Source organism: Grus americana, chromosome 7 (genome assembly GCF_028858705.1).
Source record: "Grus americana isolate bGruAme1 chromosome 7, bGruAme1.mat, whole genome shotgun sequence".
NCBI classification, from domain to species: domain Eukaryota; kingdom Metazoa; phylum Chordata; class Aves; order Gruiformes; family Gruidae; genus Grus; species Grus americana.
This window is the reverse complement of record NC_072858.1, coordinates 38,555,940-38,572,838: the sequence shown is the minus strand read 5'-3', so window position 1 is coordinate 38,572,838 and position 16,899 is coordinate 38,555,940. Positions and strand designations below refer to the sequence as shown.

The 16,899-nt window shown below is 42.9% G+C and overlaps 1 protein-coding gene across 6 annotated transcripts in view; it reads left to right on the top strand.

Moving 5' to 3' along the window:
• PCDH15 (protocadherin related 15) overlaps positions 1-16,899 on the top strand; it is a 1,027,345-nt gene that overhangs the window by 846,790 nt on the left and 163,656 nt on the right. For all 6 annotated transcript variants that reach the window (XM_054831779.1, XM_054831776.1, XM_054831775.1 and 3 more), the window contains 2 exons: positions 8,008-8,201; positions 14,608-14,740. In XM_054831779.1, the coding sequence (XP_054687754.1) occupies positions 8,008-8,201; positions 14,608-14,740 (327 nt within the window). The remainder of the gene's footprint in view (positions 1-8,007; positions 8,202-14,607; positions 14,741-16,899) is intronic.

The following is a 16,899-nucleotide window of genomic DNA, read 5'->3' as shown; positions in this document are numbered from 1 at the left end:
AGTGGGATGACAATCAGTTCCCAAAGGAAAATGACCCAGGTCAGATAAGATTAGTCTGTAAAAACCGCTTTCTCTAATCAGAGAAAGTAGGTTAGAAAAAGAACACTGACCTCAGTGAATCTGAACAATCTCATAATCATTTACACATAAGCGCTGGCTTGCACTTAACTCTCTACTCAGACTTATGTTCAGAGATGATCAAGAAAGTATTTCTTTTATGAAGCATGTCATCTTTCTACAAAAATGCAAATTTCTGGTATAGCGCTGTAAGTGCTCTCATGTAGTTGCCACTTTGCTGCTTGTATCCTGAGGGTAATAAGGGATTAAGATTTTTTTTTTCCTTTATTTGCTGAGTGCAGTTGTGTGAAAATGCACAAATAACCCCAGTTTGTGCTTGCTTGTTGTCCCATTTTGTGGGAAATTGTTTTGATTTTACTCCTGAAAAAAACCCCTAAACGTGTTAGTAAATAATGTAGATTGTGTTTGCTGTCTGGGACACTGTTAAAAAAAAGTAAATTAAAAAATCCTTAGGCTCTGCTTGAAAATAACCACAAATAGCAGGAAAAAAAATTAATTACAAGTGAAATTCAATTTTCCCCCCCTCCCTCCCCCCCCCCCGGGTAGTTAGAGCAAGGCATTTCCTTCGTTTCTCTGTTGCTTTTGAGAAGTGATCAAAACAGTGGTGACAAATTTGTGCGCTACTGAGTTGCACTGGTTTCATCTGGGAGCCTGGGGGTGGGTAATCTATCCTTTGCCTTCCATTGTACGTGTTAGCTGCAACTCGGCACGGCTGCTGGTGTACTTTTCAGAAAGTTGGAGGGTATCACGATGAAGGAGCTTTGTCCCCTTTTTAGGAGTGACCTCCCTCTGCTTTCCGAGGGTGCAGAGCGGAGTATGAAATCTCTGCGCCCTGACTTCTTGGGCAGGGGCTATGGCACTACCATTGGGGTATTGAAAACAGAATTGGTTTGGGAAGTTGTTATTTCAGTTCTCTACTCTGAGTACTTGTGAGATTGAGGCCTGGTGGAGGAGAGTGTTTTCTCAATTGAGTTTAAATATCTGTATATTCTGTCCCTTTCAGCTTGAGAATTTATTTGATTCTTCCTTCTGCTTTTATAGGTATTTTTTTGTGCTCCCTGAGACAGACAATAGCAGATTGAGAAATCTGTCATTTAAATGTGTGGCAAATAATAATTATCACTAGAAAGACTGATTAATATTAAACCTATTAAAGTACTTAATTACATACTTTTTTATATTATTGTAATTTTGCTGTCTTGTTTTCCACTTTTCTATTAGGACTTTCTTCCTGTGCTTCAGATATTTAAACTAGTTACTTGTGGATGGTTGGAGTTTGCAGCAGCAATGCAATAACTAATTTAAATCCACTCTGTTTCTTTAGACATCTCTCATTTCTATATAGAGCATAAACTATGCAGGGCACAGAGAATATTGAGCAAGAAAATGAGAGCGCTGAGAAGGGACAGAGGATGTCAAAAACCATTATCCACCTAAATCTTTGCATAAATTTGCTTAAAGGTCAAAGATTTCCTTGGCCCATGAAGAGATTTTGGGTATGTTCTCTTTACAAAAAAACTCATGAGCTGACCTTAAGAAGTATATGCTGTTCTTACTCTGCTTTAAATTTATGAAACCAAAATAACCTATTTTAATTTGTCATAGAATGATAGAATGGTTTGAATTGGAAGGGACCTCAAAGCCCATCTAGTTCCAATGCCCTGCCACGGGCAGGGACACCCTCCACCAGCCCAACTTGCCCAAAGCCCCATCCAGCCTGGTCTTCAACACTGCCAGGGAGCCAGGGACAGCCACAGCTTCTCTGGGCAACCTGTGCCAGGGCCTCAGCACCCTCACAGGGAAGAATTTCTGCCTCACATCCCATCTCCATCTCCCCTCCTGCAGCTTCAGGCCATTCCCTTTGTCGTGTCACTCCCTGCCCTTGTCACCAGCCCCTCTCCAGCTTTCCTGGAGCCCCTTCAGGGACTGGAAGGGGCTCTAAGGTCTCCCTGGAGCCTTCTCTTCTCCAGGCTGAACAAGCCCAACTCTCTCAGCCTGTCTCCATAGTAGAGGTGCTCTAGCCCTCGGATCGTCTTTGTGGCCTCCTCTGGACTTGCTCCAACAGCTTCAAGTCCTTCTCCTCAGGGCTGCTTTCAATCCACTCTCTGCCCAGCCTGTAGTTGTGCTTGGGATTGTGCCAACCCACGTGCAGGACCTTGCACTTGGCCTTGTTGAACTTCATGCGTTCACATGGGCCCACCTCTCCAGCCTGTACAGATCCCTCTGGATGGCATCCCTTCCCTCCAGCGTGTCGACTGCACCACGCAGCTTGGTGTCATCGGCAAACTTGCTGAGGGTGCACTCGATCCCGCTGTCCATGTTGCTGACAAAGATGTTGAACAGTGCCGGTCCTAGTACCGACCCCAGAGGAACACCACTCATCACTGATCTCTACTTGGACATCGAGCAGTTGATTGCAACTCTTCGAGTGCAACCATCCAGCCAATTCCTTACCCACCAAGTGGTCCATCCATTGAATCCACATCTCTCCAATTTAGAGACAAGGATGTCCTGTGGGACAGTGTCAAATGCTTTGTATCTGTGTATCTTTAATTTCTACGTAATTTCCTGTTGTGGAGGTATAACCCATGTTCAAGGGCTCACTTATGAGAACAATTAAATAACTCCATGACTGAAAATGGAAAATAAGCTATGCAGTGGATTAGTGCATTACCTGTTCACCTTGTGCGAGCTGAAACAATTCTGCCTAAGATCACCAGTGGAAGTGTCTTTGGAGGTCCTGCCCCAGATCTTGCTTACGCAGAGAGAGTGCTTAACTTCACACATCACAGCACAGGCAGCCATCGTGCTGGAGGTCAGAAATGAAAGCAAAAAGATAAAACATGGTAAAACTGCAGGCAATAAAGTTTCTATCACTTACCTCTTGCTCACAGTAGAATTAGTCTCAAGCAGTAACAGTACTTTCAGTTGTACACGGGGACAAATTTTATTTAGAGCCATTAAATAAATGCCTCCTCCGGGACTGTTTTGCCGTTGCCTCAAATGTGGCTTCTCAGCGCTGGATCACTTTGTCTCTTTTAAACAGTTTCTTTTCATTCCCTGCACATATGCACACGTGACTCGAGCCATCCTTGCATACAGACGCATATTAAATTATGTCTTAGAGACATGTTTGGGTATTTGCAGCTTGGCATATGCTCGTGCTTTACAGCGTTTAAACACGCATCTTGCTGTGGCACTACAGAACAATTTAGAGGAAATCTTTGTAAAAGTTGTCTCCAAACCACACTTAAGGTTTTATTTATGTGGTTATTTGCAACCCTCTGCCTTCAGTGCATTAGCATACTCATTTCCATCTATAAAGTAAACATTATTAACAGAAGCAGAACACAAAACCAGGTTATGTTTGCATTTCTTAGTCAATGCACTTATATACTCAAGTAAAAATATAATGGATAGAGACATAATGAAATGTCTGAAGGAAGATATGGAAAAAGTATTTTGACCTGTTCTATGTTAGTATTGCATTTTATTAGCTCCAGTTTAGGAGTATGTCCATCACAATGCTGTTCATCCCTGACGTACAGAAACTCATTCCTGCTTTTCCTGGTGAACCTAAAGGCCAAGCTGTACTGCTGAGCCCCAGAAGGATGAGGAAGGCGTGTAGTTGCCATCAAACTTCTGGCAGCCCAGCAGTTTTCACTGGTGTGCTGCTCCGGAGAGCAACCATAGCGTGTCTGTGACGCTTTTATACAACATAAATGCATACTCAGTGTGGCTCTGGAGCCTTGCACTCGCTTGACTGGGACACTTGTTTTAAGGACAGCCCTCGGGAGGTGAACTGGCGTGACTCTCGGCTTCTGCAGGATTTGCTTTAGGGCAGTACGAGTCAGACCAACTTGGCTGAACGTTTAATTTGTTGAAAAACACAGGGCTGCTGGAAAGTTTGGTAATCACTTTATCTGTTTAGGGCAAGGTCGCTAAAAGCGAGGCTGTGGAAAGGGTGTAGGTCAAATGTGGGAGCCCGGTTTCCTCCGAGTATAAAGTGGGTCTGAGCAGAGCTGACATAGTGAGGAGGAACATGCCTGTGTAAGCTGTGAGGCTGCTGTTCTAAGTCTCCTATTCCTTCCAAGAAAACCACTTCTTGCTGCAGCAGAATATCCACCTGTTTTGCAAAACTTTGAATACACGGCATTTTAATGTAATGAAGCTAATACTTCTGGATGCAAAAAGTTTCTTAGGAAGGTAAAATAAATCTTGTTTTACACATCTTTCTGTATATTTTAACTACATCTTGTTAACTATTGGTCTGGGACAGCTGGAGATGGAATTTATAGAATTATATATTATGGCAGCAATTTAATTCTATTTAATTCTATTTTTGATTCCTGTTTTTGCCCCTAAGACGTTATTCGAATCACTTATCTTTTCAAGCATTCAGTATTTGTAAGTTTAATTAACCTTATTAATCTATGTACTTGTGTAGTCAATTAACTTCCTTTTTCATATCGTCGCAGTAAAAACTGGCCTTGGTCCAAATCCTGTCATTAAATCCTTAGGACCTTGTATTTTGCATAAAGCCTTTATTTATCTTTTTGTGTGTGTTACTTTTGAAGTTCAGTAGAGAAAGTTATTACAGCACTTTTCTTAACTATGTCACTTAGTTTGATAGTTACTCTTTGTGAGGTTAATGAACCCATCCAGTTGTGTATAGAAACTATAGAATGAATGATTAAGGAAACGGAGTTTGAGAGAGGTTTAAGTTCTAAACCCTAAGAGGGGAGACAGTCTGTTTTATGGGCTGAGTTTTGGAGTATTGACTCCAGCAATTGCAAGTTAATATATCGGTATATCAAGACATCGTTAGGATGGAATGTAAAGCACATTACAAAAGTGCAGTCTTCATAGGGTGACTTTTTCAGAATTTCAAAAGGAAATAGAGAATGAGATAGATATGTTCTCAAAAAATAACATGGATATTACTTTGGGTTTTAAACTTCTAAGAAGAGATGATCTCTGCTTCGTGATTTTTTTGTGGTGGCATTTCAAGTGTTTATTCTGCATTTGTTAAATTATGGGATGTCTCAAAAGTACTATGGGAGGATGAAATAAGATTTGCTAATTCTAGCACAACAGTGATCAGTTGGGATTGTTGGAAGGAAGCATCTATGACAAAGAAATCTAAATCTAAGCTGATTTTAATTTAAGTTTAAATACGTCTGTGTTGGAAATTTGCTTTGGATCACTGTGCTGTGTGTGAAAGAAGCGGAACACATTACTTCAGGAGAAAAGTAACATCACCACCATGCTTTTCAGCTGATGAATACTGTGTGCAACCTATTCCATGTTAAAAATGGTTGGTCCTCCATAAAGTAGTTCAGTCCCCAGCAGCAGTAGTAGCTTGCACTCCTAACAAAGAAGGTAAACCCCACTTCCGTTAATACACCTAAATCACTTATCTTTTAGCATTTCAATTAATTTATTCTGTTTAAGCTATTGCAGGCTTAGTTCTCGGTTTTAATATTTCATGTGAAATTTCATATTTCACTGAGCCTATGTGCATGAAGAATCGAGATTATCCTTTAAAGCAGCTAGATCCCTGAGTTTCTCCACATAGTGCCCTTGGTGTTTAACGTTGTATGCAAATGTGATTAACTTGAATATTACAGCTTTGGGGTTTATTTTTTATCTCTCGTCTTGTTCTAGTTGCAAGGTTTGGTTTCTGCTCTTCCAATTCTTTAGCTATCTTTGGGCAAAGGTGGTTTGAAAGTTGCAGGTAGTGCTCTGAAAGGCTGTGACCTGCTTGAAGGTTGAGCATGATGCTGTATTGATTAATAGATGACATTATATCCTAACGTAGCAGAGACTTCGATGAGTTCCTCTACCTGTCTGCAATGCTGTCAACTTTGAGAGTGTGACAGGGATGAGAAAAGGGTGTCTGGCAGGCAGACATGTAGCCTGCTGCGCGGGCCGGCCTTGGCTGAGATAACGTCTGTTGATCCTGCCGTCAGCTTCACAGTCATCGCTAAGGTTTTGTGTCATCGTGTGTTACCCTTAAATCCTGCATTTGCAATCCTTTGTGCCACGCTGCCCGCTGGCATGAGTGTTTGTGTCAAGAAAGCCAGAGCGGACAGGCCAGCAGAGACCTTTCAAAGAGCTACGTGTCTGTCTTTTTTTTTTTTTTTATTCTCACTTTAGTGGCCCTGCAGGGAATCATTTCTGAGGCTGGGATTTCTTATGGCTTTGTACATCCTGGGGGGATTGGAGGGATGCTCTGCTGCTGTACCTGCTGGTGCCCCTTGCCATTTCCCACCTCGAACTGCTTGGCTGCAGCTGGGAGCAGCAGGAGCCCATTGTGCTACCCATTCCCTGTCATTTCCGCTCCACCACTGTTGGTACCGGGCAGCTGGGTGCACAGGCAGCACTGCCGCTGCCTGCTGTGGCCTCCTAGATGTTCCAGTACTGCTCGTACCACTTTATGACATCCCGTGTGCCGTTTGAGGCAATATATAATCATACAAAATTAAGAGCCAACTGAGAAACCAGTGTGTGTTTCAGCAAAATAACACCTATGGGAAGAAGAAACTCACCTTAGAAAGTCCAGAGATACTGGTGTAGTTAGGTGGTACTTTGGTGACTCAACCCTAAATGTAACAGAATGCTGTGCTCCTTTTTGTTTTCTGAATAGGGTGATAATTAAGATGCAATTTTAATCGTAGTAATATAAGTCAAGTGATAGGCAGTGTGAGCAGCTTGCTGTGTGATTATATGTTGTATGCAGGATAACTTGTGTTGTTCTACATATGTGTAAAGGAAGAGGAGAGGTGAAAGGGCTTAGCTAGGACATGGGGCTGTCAACTGGCATGACTGAGCCATGGATGCCTATTTCTGACGGTCACGACAGGGGTCTGATTTGAAATCTCAGGTTGCTAGTTCTTTGCTGTATGGTGTGGCAGTCAAAGTCCTTGGTACTTCACACTTGGCTAAAAGCAAAGAAAGGTGATTACTGAGCTATGTTTTCTGGCCGCGTGTGCAAATGTTTGATTTGGCATGGCACACTGCAGACGTGGGATAAACCCCTTGCCTTTCCCAGGGGCAAGATAAGAACCCCCTCATTTCATAAACCTCATCATTATAATTTGAGTCTAAAATATCAGCCCTTAGATTTTTCTCATGCTTGGAATCAAAACTGTACAATTGCATAGAAGAAACACTACATGCGAGAGTAATGAGTCCCAGTAGAGAGATGGTGCAGAGGCAGCAAAGTCCAGAAGTACGTGCTCGGTTGCATTTGTCACCCAGCTCTGAGATCGCCCCCACAAGCACAGCCTTTCAGGTAGGTGGCGTCACGTTGCCACGTGAAATGGGCCTTGCACGTCTGTGATGTGCGTGGTTGCGTTTCCTACGTGTGTATCCATATGGGAACAGCTGCCGTTGCCCTTCTACTCGGCTTCCTTTATGGTACGTGCACACGTGAGTAATGCAAACATTGCTCTCCAGTTCCACACGACGAGGGCTTGTGACACAAGACCTCGATATTAGAATTTCCGGCAGTAACAAGGCTGTCACTTTGAAGAGTGTAGAGAGGGGTGGGAACTTTCACTAATTAAATATGATCCTCTTGTTACATTTGCAACACAATAAGGATCTTCTTCCCCCTTACCCCATTTATAGGAAGTGTTATAAATTCCAATCCACAGAGATTAATTAGTTTTCTTAATTCGTATCTTAAAATAATTTGCTTGCAATCTTAGGTAGGCAGTTTTTCTCTGCTTCGTGATGTTTTTACACCTATTATCCTTCATTTAAATTGTATCCTTGTTGTACAGTAATTAGAAATTACTGCATATGTTACACGTGTTCGAGTTTCCCTTCTACTTCCTCTACCCCTACTGAGTTGCCTTAAAAAAAAACTATTAAAATACAACACTGAACCATGCGTGCTGATATTCTGGTTTTGAATTGCAGCTCACCGCTGTAGATGCGGACGAGGGACCCAATGGACAGATAGTATATGAAATTTTGGCTGGGGATCAGGGAGACTTCATCATCAATGACCGAACAGGCCTTATCACCATTGCTCCAGGAGTTGTATTGTCAGTGGGGCGATCCTATGCTCTCACTGTCAAAGCATCTGATAGTGCTCCTCCTGCGCAGAGAAGGTAATTCATCTTATAATGCAACTAATTTTTTAATCGGTGCTTAGCAGCGTGTGAGAAGTGTGGCACACCCTTATAACTCCGCACTGGAATGCAATTCAGTGTTCTGTTTGGTGTAAGGATCACGTTGTGGAAAAGTGTCATATTAGAAATCTTTCACTTTTTGTTCCTTATTTATATTTTCCTTACAGTACACAGTTTTCATTATTTCATTTACTTGTAATGGTCTGGTTTTTAAAAGTTCACGTATTGTGCTGTCATTGTGCATGCCTGTTTGTTAAGAGAAAATGAAGTGAAGGGATGCAAGGAAGAAAGCAAGTGAGAACGGAGATGCTTTTTGTTCAGAATGCAGCTTGCTGTGATGCAGAAAGGACCAGAAATAGTCTGGTTGCTGAGCTGGAGACCTTCTCTCCAGGTATAGGGTGCGCAGAGTCATGCACACTGGGCGTGCTCTGGACGTTCTTGACGAGCTGTGCCAATGGTGACCACTGCCCCCACTAAGACCTAAGTTCTCACTGGCAGAATTATTTCCGTCAGCTGATAAAGAGCAGCCTGCAAATTTGCTATGGTTAGAACAGAATGCTCTCATGTTCAAAAAAAAAACCCCAAAAGTATCAAGTCCCACTTACCTGCTTGTTTTGAGTTTGTGTTCTGCATATGGCAGTTGTGCACAAATGTCATTTCACGGAGGCAGGGTGTGTGTGTATAAAGTGCCTCTCGTGTTCTGGGCCTGGTAGTGATAATGTGACAATCTCATTGTCCAAAGAGGATGACAGAGAGGAACGGTAGTTTCCAGCAGTTAAATCACCCACAACCTTTCCTCTTTTCCTCAAATGGCAAATGTAAGAGGGAAAGATAACACAAAAGTGGAATTTTTCTCATTGTTTTTTTCTTTAGGACCTGCTGACTTTATCACGTCTCCAAGAAAGCAGCTCAAACTGTTGTGCACATACTTTATAACAATGTTTTCCAATCACTGCAGTACTCAGATTGGTAGATTGCTCATAAAACTCATACCTGGTAACACAGTCTTCTGGTTGAATTTTCTTCTCCTTTCCCTATTGCTTGCTTTCTTGATAAGCCCTCTCTTAGGGTAGTTGATAGTAGGCTGTTAGCAGTGCTGAGGAGAAGATTGTCAACTATTATGGACTTACTTTTGTGTAGTACTAGCGCAGTATTAAAGTGGAGGCCAAAAATCAATAATGCCACTTCAGAGAGCTTCAGCATCCAGCGGTGTGGCCCCAGCAACAGTAGCCCCTACAATACAGCTTTGATTGCTATCAGCTCCTTTTATGTTTGGGAAATCTTTATATTGTCTAAAAATACATACTTCTGATGATGTATGTTGGGAGCATGTGCTTCCTCCTCTGAAAAGATCTTTATTGCAATAAGCTTCAAAAGTGGAAAAGCTCTCCTTTCTTGTCGTTGCTGCTTGTATCCCCTTTTATGGAATTACAGCATATAATTTGCTTCAGAGCTTTTAATGTGCGTTCAAAAAACCACTCTGTCTAGGCAGTATTCCTGTAACTGGGGTGGGTGGCCCCAGGGCCAGCCTGCCTTGACCTGAGGTGTATTTGGGGCCCAGAGGTGTTTTTTCTGCATCTGTAAAGGTTAAAAAAATCAGGGGGAGGGCCACCGGAGCTTCAGCAATGTGCTGTGGAGAAAGAACATGGACAACTCTTATTGCCTGGTAAGGGACATGTGGATAAAAAGTTTTTGCTGCCTTCCTCACGTTCTTTCTGTAAGGCTGGAAAACCAGAAATGAGCTGGTGGTGCTTGGAGCAGCCTCTTGTCATGTTACACAGAGGAAAGCCAGGGAGAGCTCACGTGAGCTACAGCTCTGAGGTCTTTAAATCTGTCCTTTCACATCTCCTGTGTTCCCTCCTCCTGGCTGTGAGGTGGTTAGTATCTCACAGTTGGATTGTATGAACTTCTTGCTCCTTCTAATGCAAAGTTGTCACACTGTGTTAGGTGGTTCATGTTGCCTTGCAAAGGCAGTGACCGGTATTTGAGACTTCTAGGAATGGGCTAGGTCTGGCCAGCCGTTACATATCTGTGCAGGCAGGAAGGTGTAACATAAATAAAGGATTTTGATGTAATTTCAAATATTAAGCATTTTTTCCCAAATCTGGATTCTGCTGCAGGACACAGCAGGCTAACCGTAGTCCTATGTAAACTGCCTGAGTTTCCTTTATCCCCTTGCTTATGCACAAAGCAAGACCAAACTACTAAACCTGGCTCAGGAACGGTAGCTCTCTAGCCTTTGTGAGCACAAATTTAAATTGAAATGCGTTCTGTGAAGCTTTTTTGCATAGTATGACACATTAAATTCTTGGTGGGTGACTGTCCATAAAACAAGATTTTTTTTTTTTTTGGTATTATTCAAGTTTATAACAAACATCATTAATGTAAGTTACTGAGGTATATTTAAGTACACTTAAGTTCTTTAAGTATATTTAATTTTATACTAAGTATAAACATTATAGATGAAGTTTGTACTTCATATAGATGAAGTTTATACTAAGTATAAGGTTAAAGATGAAGTTTAGTTTTTTAGAACTGAAGTTGTAGTTAAGCATATGGTGATTAGCAGTTTCTATTATTGAAAATATGAGAAGAACATTTGTAAAATCAGTTTCATGTCAGACCTTAGCCTTTTCACCATTGTCCTCAGATTCCAGTGCAGTGGAAGCGTGTCACTTGGTGATAGCAGTGATCTGCCAGATGAAGTCCAATCTAGAAACTACCTGATCGTGAGATTATTATTGCACGTAGTGGAAAAATACACTTTGACTGGCATATGCAGAGATTGTTTGGCCAAAGACATGTTGGTCTATAAACATATTCATTATACATGCAATAATACAGTTGTATGTGGAAAGCACACAGAGGTAAGCAGAGACAAGGACGCAATCTCAGTGGCTTGTTGACCATGCTTTCCTGGCACGAGCATTTAGGTGGAGAAGCGTAGAAGCCGTATTTCCATGCTTGCGTGAGTTTGTGAGCGCTGTTCAGCTCCTGCGCTCTGTTCTGTTCGCAGTGTTAAGACACCAGCTGCAGTTGTTGGAAGGCTCAGCTCTGTCTCCTGGCCTTTCCCACGCCAAAGTAGATGTTGGCAGCCACTTAAATGGGCTGTATGTAACACACACAGAGTGAATGGGTTAAAATTGCAAAGTGCTAATCAAAACTGGATTGGAAATGAAAGAAAAAGTAGCCATTTAATATTATAGTGCTTTTAGTTTGCAGACTACTCGTGCTTTACTTTTGTGATTTTATCTTAAAGATTTTAAGAAAATTTGCTTGCTATTCTGGTGAATGGAAACCATTTATTTATTTGTTTAGAGCTTGATAGACAATAAATCAGCTTGGGTATTATTAAGATGTAGCAGGATCAGGAAAAAAATGATACAGAACAATATATTTTTATAAATACTCAGCAGTGGAAGAAAAGTGCACGCTAAACTGCAACTATTTGGATGTGTATATCGTACAGCGACAGCAGCAATGCCAAGAAAAGATGCAGCCCCAGTGCTCAAGTGATATTTTGTCTGCTAATTCATTGTGTCTCTTATTGAGCATTTGATGATGGTATTTTTTTTTTTACTCCAACAATGTGTGGACAATCAATTCAGAAAGATTAGTGGGACATGAGGGATTATTTTAAAATAGACAACAGGAAACTGGCTGTAGTTTATAAGGAGGTAATCTACACGGAATGATCAACTTTGGTTGTAATTGTCCATCTTCCCCTGATTACACAGGTTTTGTTCATATCCACCGAGTCAGTAAACTGCAAATTCAGCTTATTGATAGATGGGAAGGCTCTATCATTCACTGATGCATTTCACTGCAAGTTACGTACTTGTCTAAACTTTGATTAAATCCAGTAAGGACATGGCTATCGTATTCAAAGCAGTAAGACCCTCATCTCCCGTATTTGTTGATGGACATGAGTCCGGCACTTGCTCCAGAAGACACGGCTGTGGCAGGGCAGCATCCACAGCATCGCTGTCCATGGGAAGCTCGGGCTTGCCCTGGCCCAGCTGGTAGCCAGGGGTTTGGGGCGCAGATGGCCATCTAGGCTGCCATGACACGGCTGGTGGTGGAGCTGTTGAACATTAAGGCTTGTTAGAGTCAACTTGTATGTATTGTTAATATGTAGGTGGTGGGTTAACCTTGGCCAGCTGCTGGATACCGTCTCTCCCTCCTCAACAGGATGGGGAATAAGGTGAAAAAGCTGGTGGGTTGAGATAAAGATAGGGAGATCACTTACCAATTGCTGTCACAGACAAAACAGACTCAACTTCGGGAAAAGTAACGTAGCCTATTGCCAATTAAAATGGGTTTAGATGGTCAGAAATAGACAAAAACTACAACTACTATTCCCCTTTTTTCCCAGGCTCAACTTTGCTCCTTCATTCCCAACTCCTCTACCTCTGAGTGGTGCAGGGGAGGGGAATGGGGGTTACATAGCAGCCCGGCTCTGCCATTCCTTCCTCCCCACACCTTTCCCTGCCCCACCGCGGCCTCCCCGCAGGCTGCTGGGCAGTCTGCTTGGCACCTGGAGCTGCTCCTCCTCCTCAGTCCTCGCAGGGCTGTTTCTCCCACTTTCTGTCCTCATTCCTCTCCTTTCTCCCCTCTTCTCTCCTAAACCCTCTTCCCAGAGGCACCACCAGCAGGGCTGTGCCCGCCCGTGAGGCGGCTGGAACCGGCCACGCCCGCCCTGAGGCAGCGCCGGCCTCTCCTCACAGAGACCCCTCAGCCCCGCTGCTGCCCAGGGGAGGGGCACCCTGTGCAATACAACCGCCGAGCGTGTCCCTCTCCTGTTCGAAGCAGCTCTTGGTATGTGCTCCAAGCTGGCCAAAACGCCTGGCTGAGCTGTGAAAGGTGGGGCGCACCCTGCTGGGTTTAATCCCTTCATGGAGGGCTGTGGGGCACGGGCTGCCTGTGCGGATGTGCCCCTAGGGATGGAGGTCCTGCGGCCGTTAGCTATGGTGGGATTTGTCTTTTTGGACGGGTTTGTTATCTTGGAGCGTGGTCAGCGCGCTGTGTGACACAGCCCCTAACATCTGTTGTGGTGTTGCAGCAATGGTCTGCCCAGCTCTGATCCATGGTGCGGGGTCATAAAACCGGCTGACAAAGGGTGCGGGAAGAAGCTGTAACACAGTGGTGACAGTGCCTGGTCAGAGTCCTGTGCAGCTAATTAAAAATGTTGATCAATGACGTGTCATTTTGGCATTCAGTGATCTCTATCAGTTAACAAAGAAGCTGTTTCAACTGTAAGACATCCAAGATATCTGGTAATTTCTGGTAGGAGTCTCTAAAAATGCTTTTGAGTTTGCTAGCCCTGCAAGAAGCAGCTGTGTGTTCGTGTCCCGCCCCCGCCCCCTCCCAGTAAATACTTTGGGACCAAATTTGGGACAAATCCTTGTGTCCTGAAGCGATTTCTTTCCTGCAGCCCTAAAGCCTGAGATTTACCAACTTTGTTAAAGGGCTTATGTGGAGGAAATCTGTGCCTGCAGGGTAACACTTGCTCTCAGGATTTTGTTCTGGGGCAGGAATACCGTTTTAACATACGGGAGAGAAGGCAGGTGGGATAACTGAGCAAAGGTGCAAGAGAAAGGTCCCTTTAAGCCAGATTTTAAATCTCTCTTTCAACTTCAGAGAGGCTTTTGGCTCCCTTTCTGAATTTGGAGCAGTTGAATAGGAAGTGTGTCTACAGTATGGTGTTTGCAGGGTCTGTAGTGAGTGTTAGTGTGCCCAGAAGAGCCTTCAGCTTGCAAACTGGAATGCTGTTGGAGGTCAGTGCAGTTGAAGGGTTTGCCAGGTTTCCTCGGTGAGTTTTGTAGTCTCCTGTGTTGCCGTGGCTCACTAGGCTGAAGTGGGCTTGGGTTTGTGTGAACCACAGTATTGATTCAGCCTATTATAAAGTTGTGTACATCAGTCTTCCCCCAGCACTATCCTCTCTGTCAACATTTTTTGTTCCCTCTCTTCCAAAGAAAGGTAGCAAACTGAACGACAGCAGGGATGCTCCAGGGGTGGATATTGTGCGTAGTACGAGCAGTTACCATCTCAGAATTTGTCATACTCTTCTAGAGAGCACAGTATCACCAGGGGGTTATGAGTCGTCTTTGCATGTGGAGTGTGCACCGATATCTTACTGCTTTGTTTTTCAAAGAACACTTGGGCTACTTTGAAGAAATTACTTAGCTTTTCTTCTGTTAATGTGGCAGTCTGCTTTATTTTTGATGCAGAGTGAAAAATATGTCCTGAAGCTTTTAAAGGAGCAAAGGGAGGTTGTTAGAACTAGAGAACACACTGTGTATAAAATAGACATTGTTGGTTGCCTTGTGTTTGTTGATTTATTGATTTTGACTGGCTTTGACTTTTTTTTTCCCTTGCGTTACAGGAGCTCTATTACTACTGTTTACATTGAGGTCCTTCCGCCTAACAACCAGAGCCCTCCCCGCTTTCCCCAACTGATGTACAGCCTTGAAGTCAGTGAGGCCATGAGAATTGGAGCCGTTTTGTTAAACCTGCAGGTACAGATGCTTCCCTGTAAGCCTTTACCATGTTCCTTTTGTTTGTGCCCACGCCGTGCAGAACCCGGTCTTTGCATACAGGGGGAAAGGACAGTTAATAGGAATTGAAAATTATGTTATTGTAATAAATAGCCCCTTTTACTTGGATCGTATAGGAAAAGTACTTCACTATTTCAGTAACTTCTTTTTTGTTTTACATGCGCTAAAAGGTATGATAGGCTGCATATGGGACTGAAGAATATGCGAAAAAAATTCCATGAATGGCTCAAAACTTGAAAGGCCTGTGATTTCTTATGTTAAAATCTCTCTACGTACACTTGCCAGCAAATCAGAGGAGCTTAGGACCTTCCGCACTTAATTCACATGGAATTTCAGTAAGATTTTGTGCACTCAGCCCTCTTTAGCCTGTCGTTTTTGAAAAGCTTCTGAAGATGTTTACTCCCCTTGGTGTGTGGAACAGCTGCTGCTAACAGGCTAACAAAAAGCAGAGATCCCTGTACTAACTGACCACTCAGTGTAGCTCTGCAAGTGGAAGCAGTGAGAGCGCGTTAATCCAGTATTGCTTATAAATAATGCTGCATTGCCATAGTTTGCAGACCCAGGTTGATTCTCTGTGTGCTGTTGCATGGTTAATATATCAGCTTTCTCCTAGCTTATTTACTGTTCCCTAAGCTTTTGCTGCATTGTGTTCTGTCCACATGTCTTGAAAGCCAGCTGTGCAAAATAGGTAGATACATTACAACTCTTTAGATGTTTTTTGGGGATCAGGAACTTAATATTACTATGAAATAATTATGGCCTCAAGTCTAAAGCAATAAACTCAGTGCAGCATGCTCTCCTGAGCATGGTTCCTGTAAACATTATAGCATTATTCAGACTGCATATAAAGCCATTCAGAGGAGGGAGACTGGAGATACCTGAGCTAAACAGAAACCGTAGAGAGCTATATAGCCTTATCTGCTTTATGTCATTGTAGCTCTGTTGAAGTCTGTTGAACTCGATGGAATTAGGTCAGTTAATATTAGCTGAAGTGTGTGGCTCTGTGTTTTGCACATATGGTAAATGCACGGGGGAAAAAAAATAATCCAGACCACAGTGTGTGAAATACAGGAACTCTAATTGAGTCACTAATGCAGGTGAATGGGTAAGTTTCCATTAAAAACGTTTGCTGATGAAGGATTAAGATTATTAGGGATGGTTAAGCTGATACAGTCACTTGCGCTGAGGGAGGATGACTCATTTACCTCAGTGCTGAAAATGAGCTTCTGGTGTGTCTTAAATGGCTGCAGTGAGTTCAGAATTGATGGGCCATGCTGTTCAGGAGCCTTCCCCTCACTGGTGGGGAGACGCTTGGTTTTGGAAACCCCTGGGAGTAGCGGGAGCCAGGAGCATGCTGAGAAACAGAAACATTTGTGTTTACTTGACAGGTACTGGAATATATGGCTGAAGGCCTGGGTAATCTTTGGAGGCAGACAAACTATTAGCAGGTTTTAATATTTAAGGATTTTATACAATTTCAGTGTGGTTAAAAAGTGAACCTCATTGTGGGAGTAATCTGTCTGCTTTGATGTTTCACTAAACACCAAACACTATCTAGATTTTGTTTTCCTTTTCAGTCAGTCCTTGGTGTAAGGTATGCTGAGTAAATATGGGAGAGACAGCCTGTGCCAGACAACATGGTCATGCCAGCTACTCTCCTCCTAGGCAAGATGCTGGTGAGCAGTGGGTGCTCTCTTGCTACACGCCCAAGATCCCCAGAAATGACAAGTTACCGTGTTTGGAAAAGAGTGAAATGCATCAGTTAGTTTTAAGAGCTTTGGAAATGCATAGAAAAAGTTGTCTTCTACTTACGTGATGTAGATTTGTCTTGCATTACCAATATGCTATGCATGACTTGAATTCAGCTAGACAATTTCTGTCGATGAAAAATATTTAATTGTTCAATCACAAATATCATCTCTTGGGGACTAGTCAAAGACTGTACCTCTCGTATGGCTGGTGGTCCTGGACCTGAAATGCAGATGCGTTGTCTTTGTAGCGCAAGTTCAGCTGCCTCATTTTGCATTAATACACCCATCTGTATTAAAGGACTTATATTGTGTGGAGTATATTTCCGTCTTCATCTTTTTTTATTCCCTGTGTAAAATTGGCCAGGACAT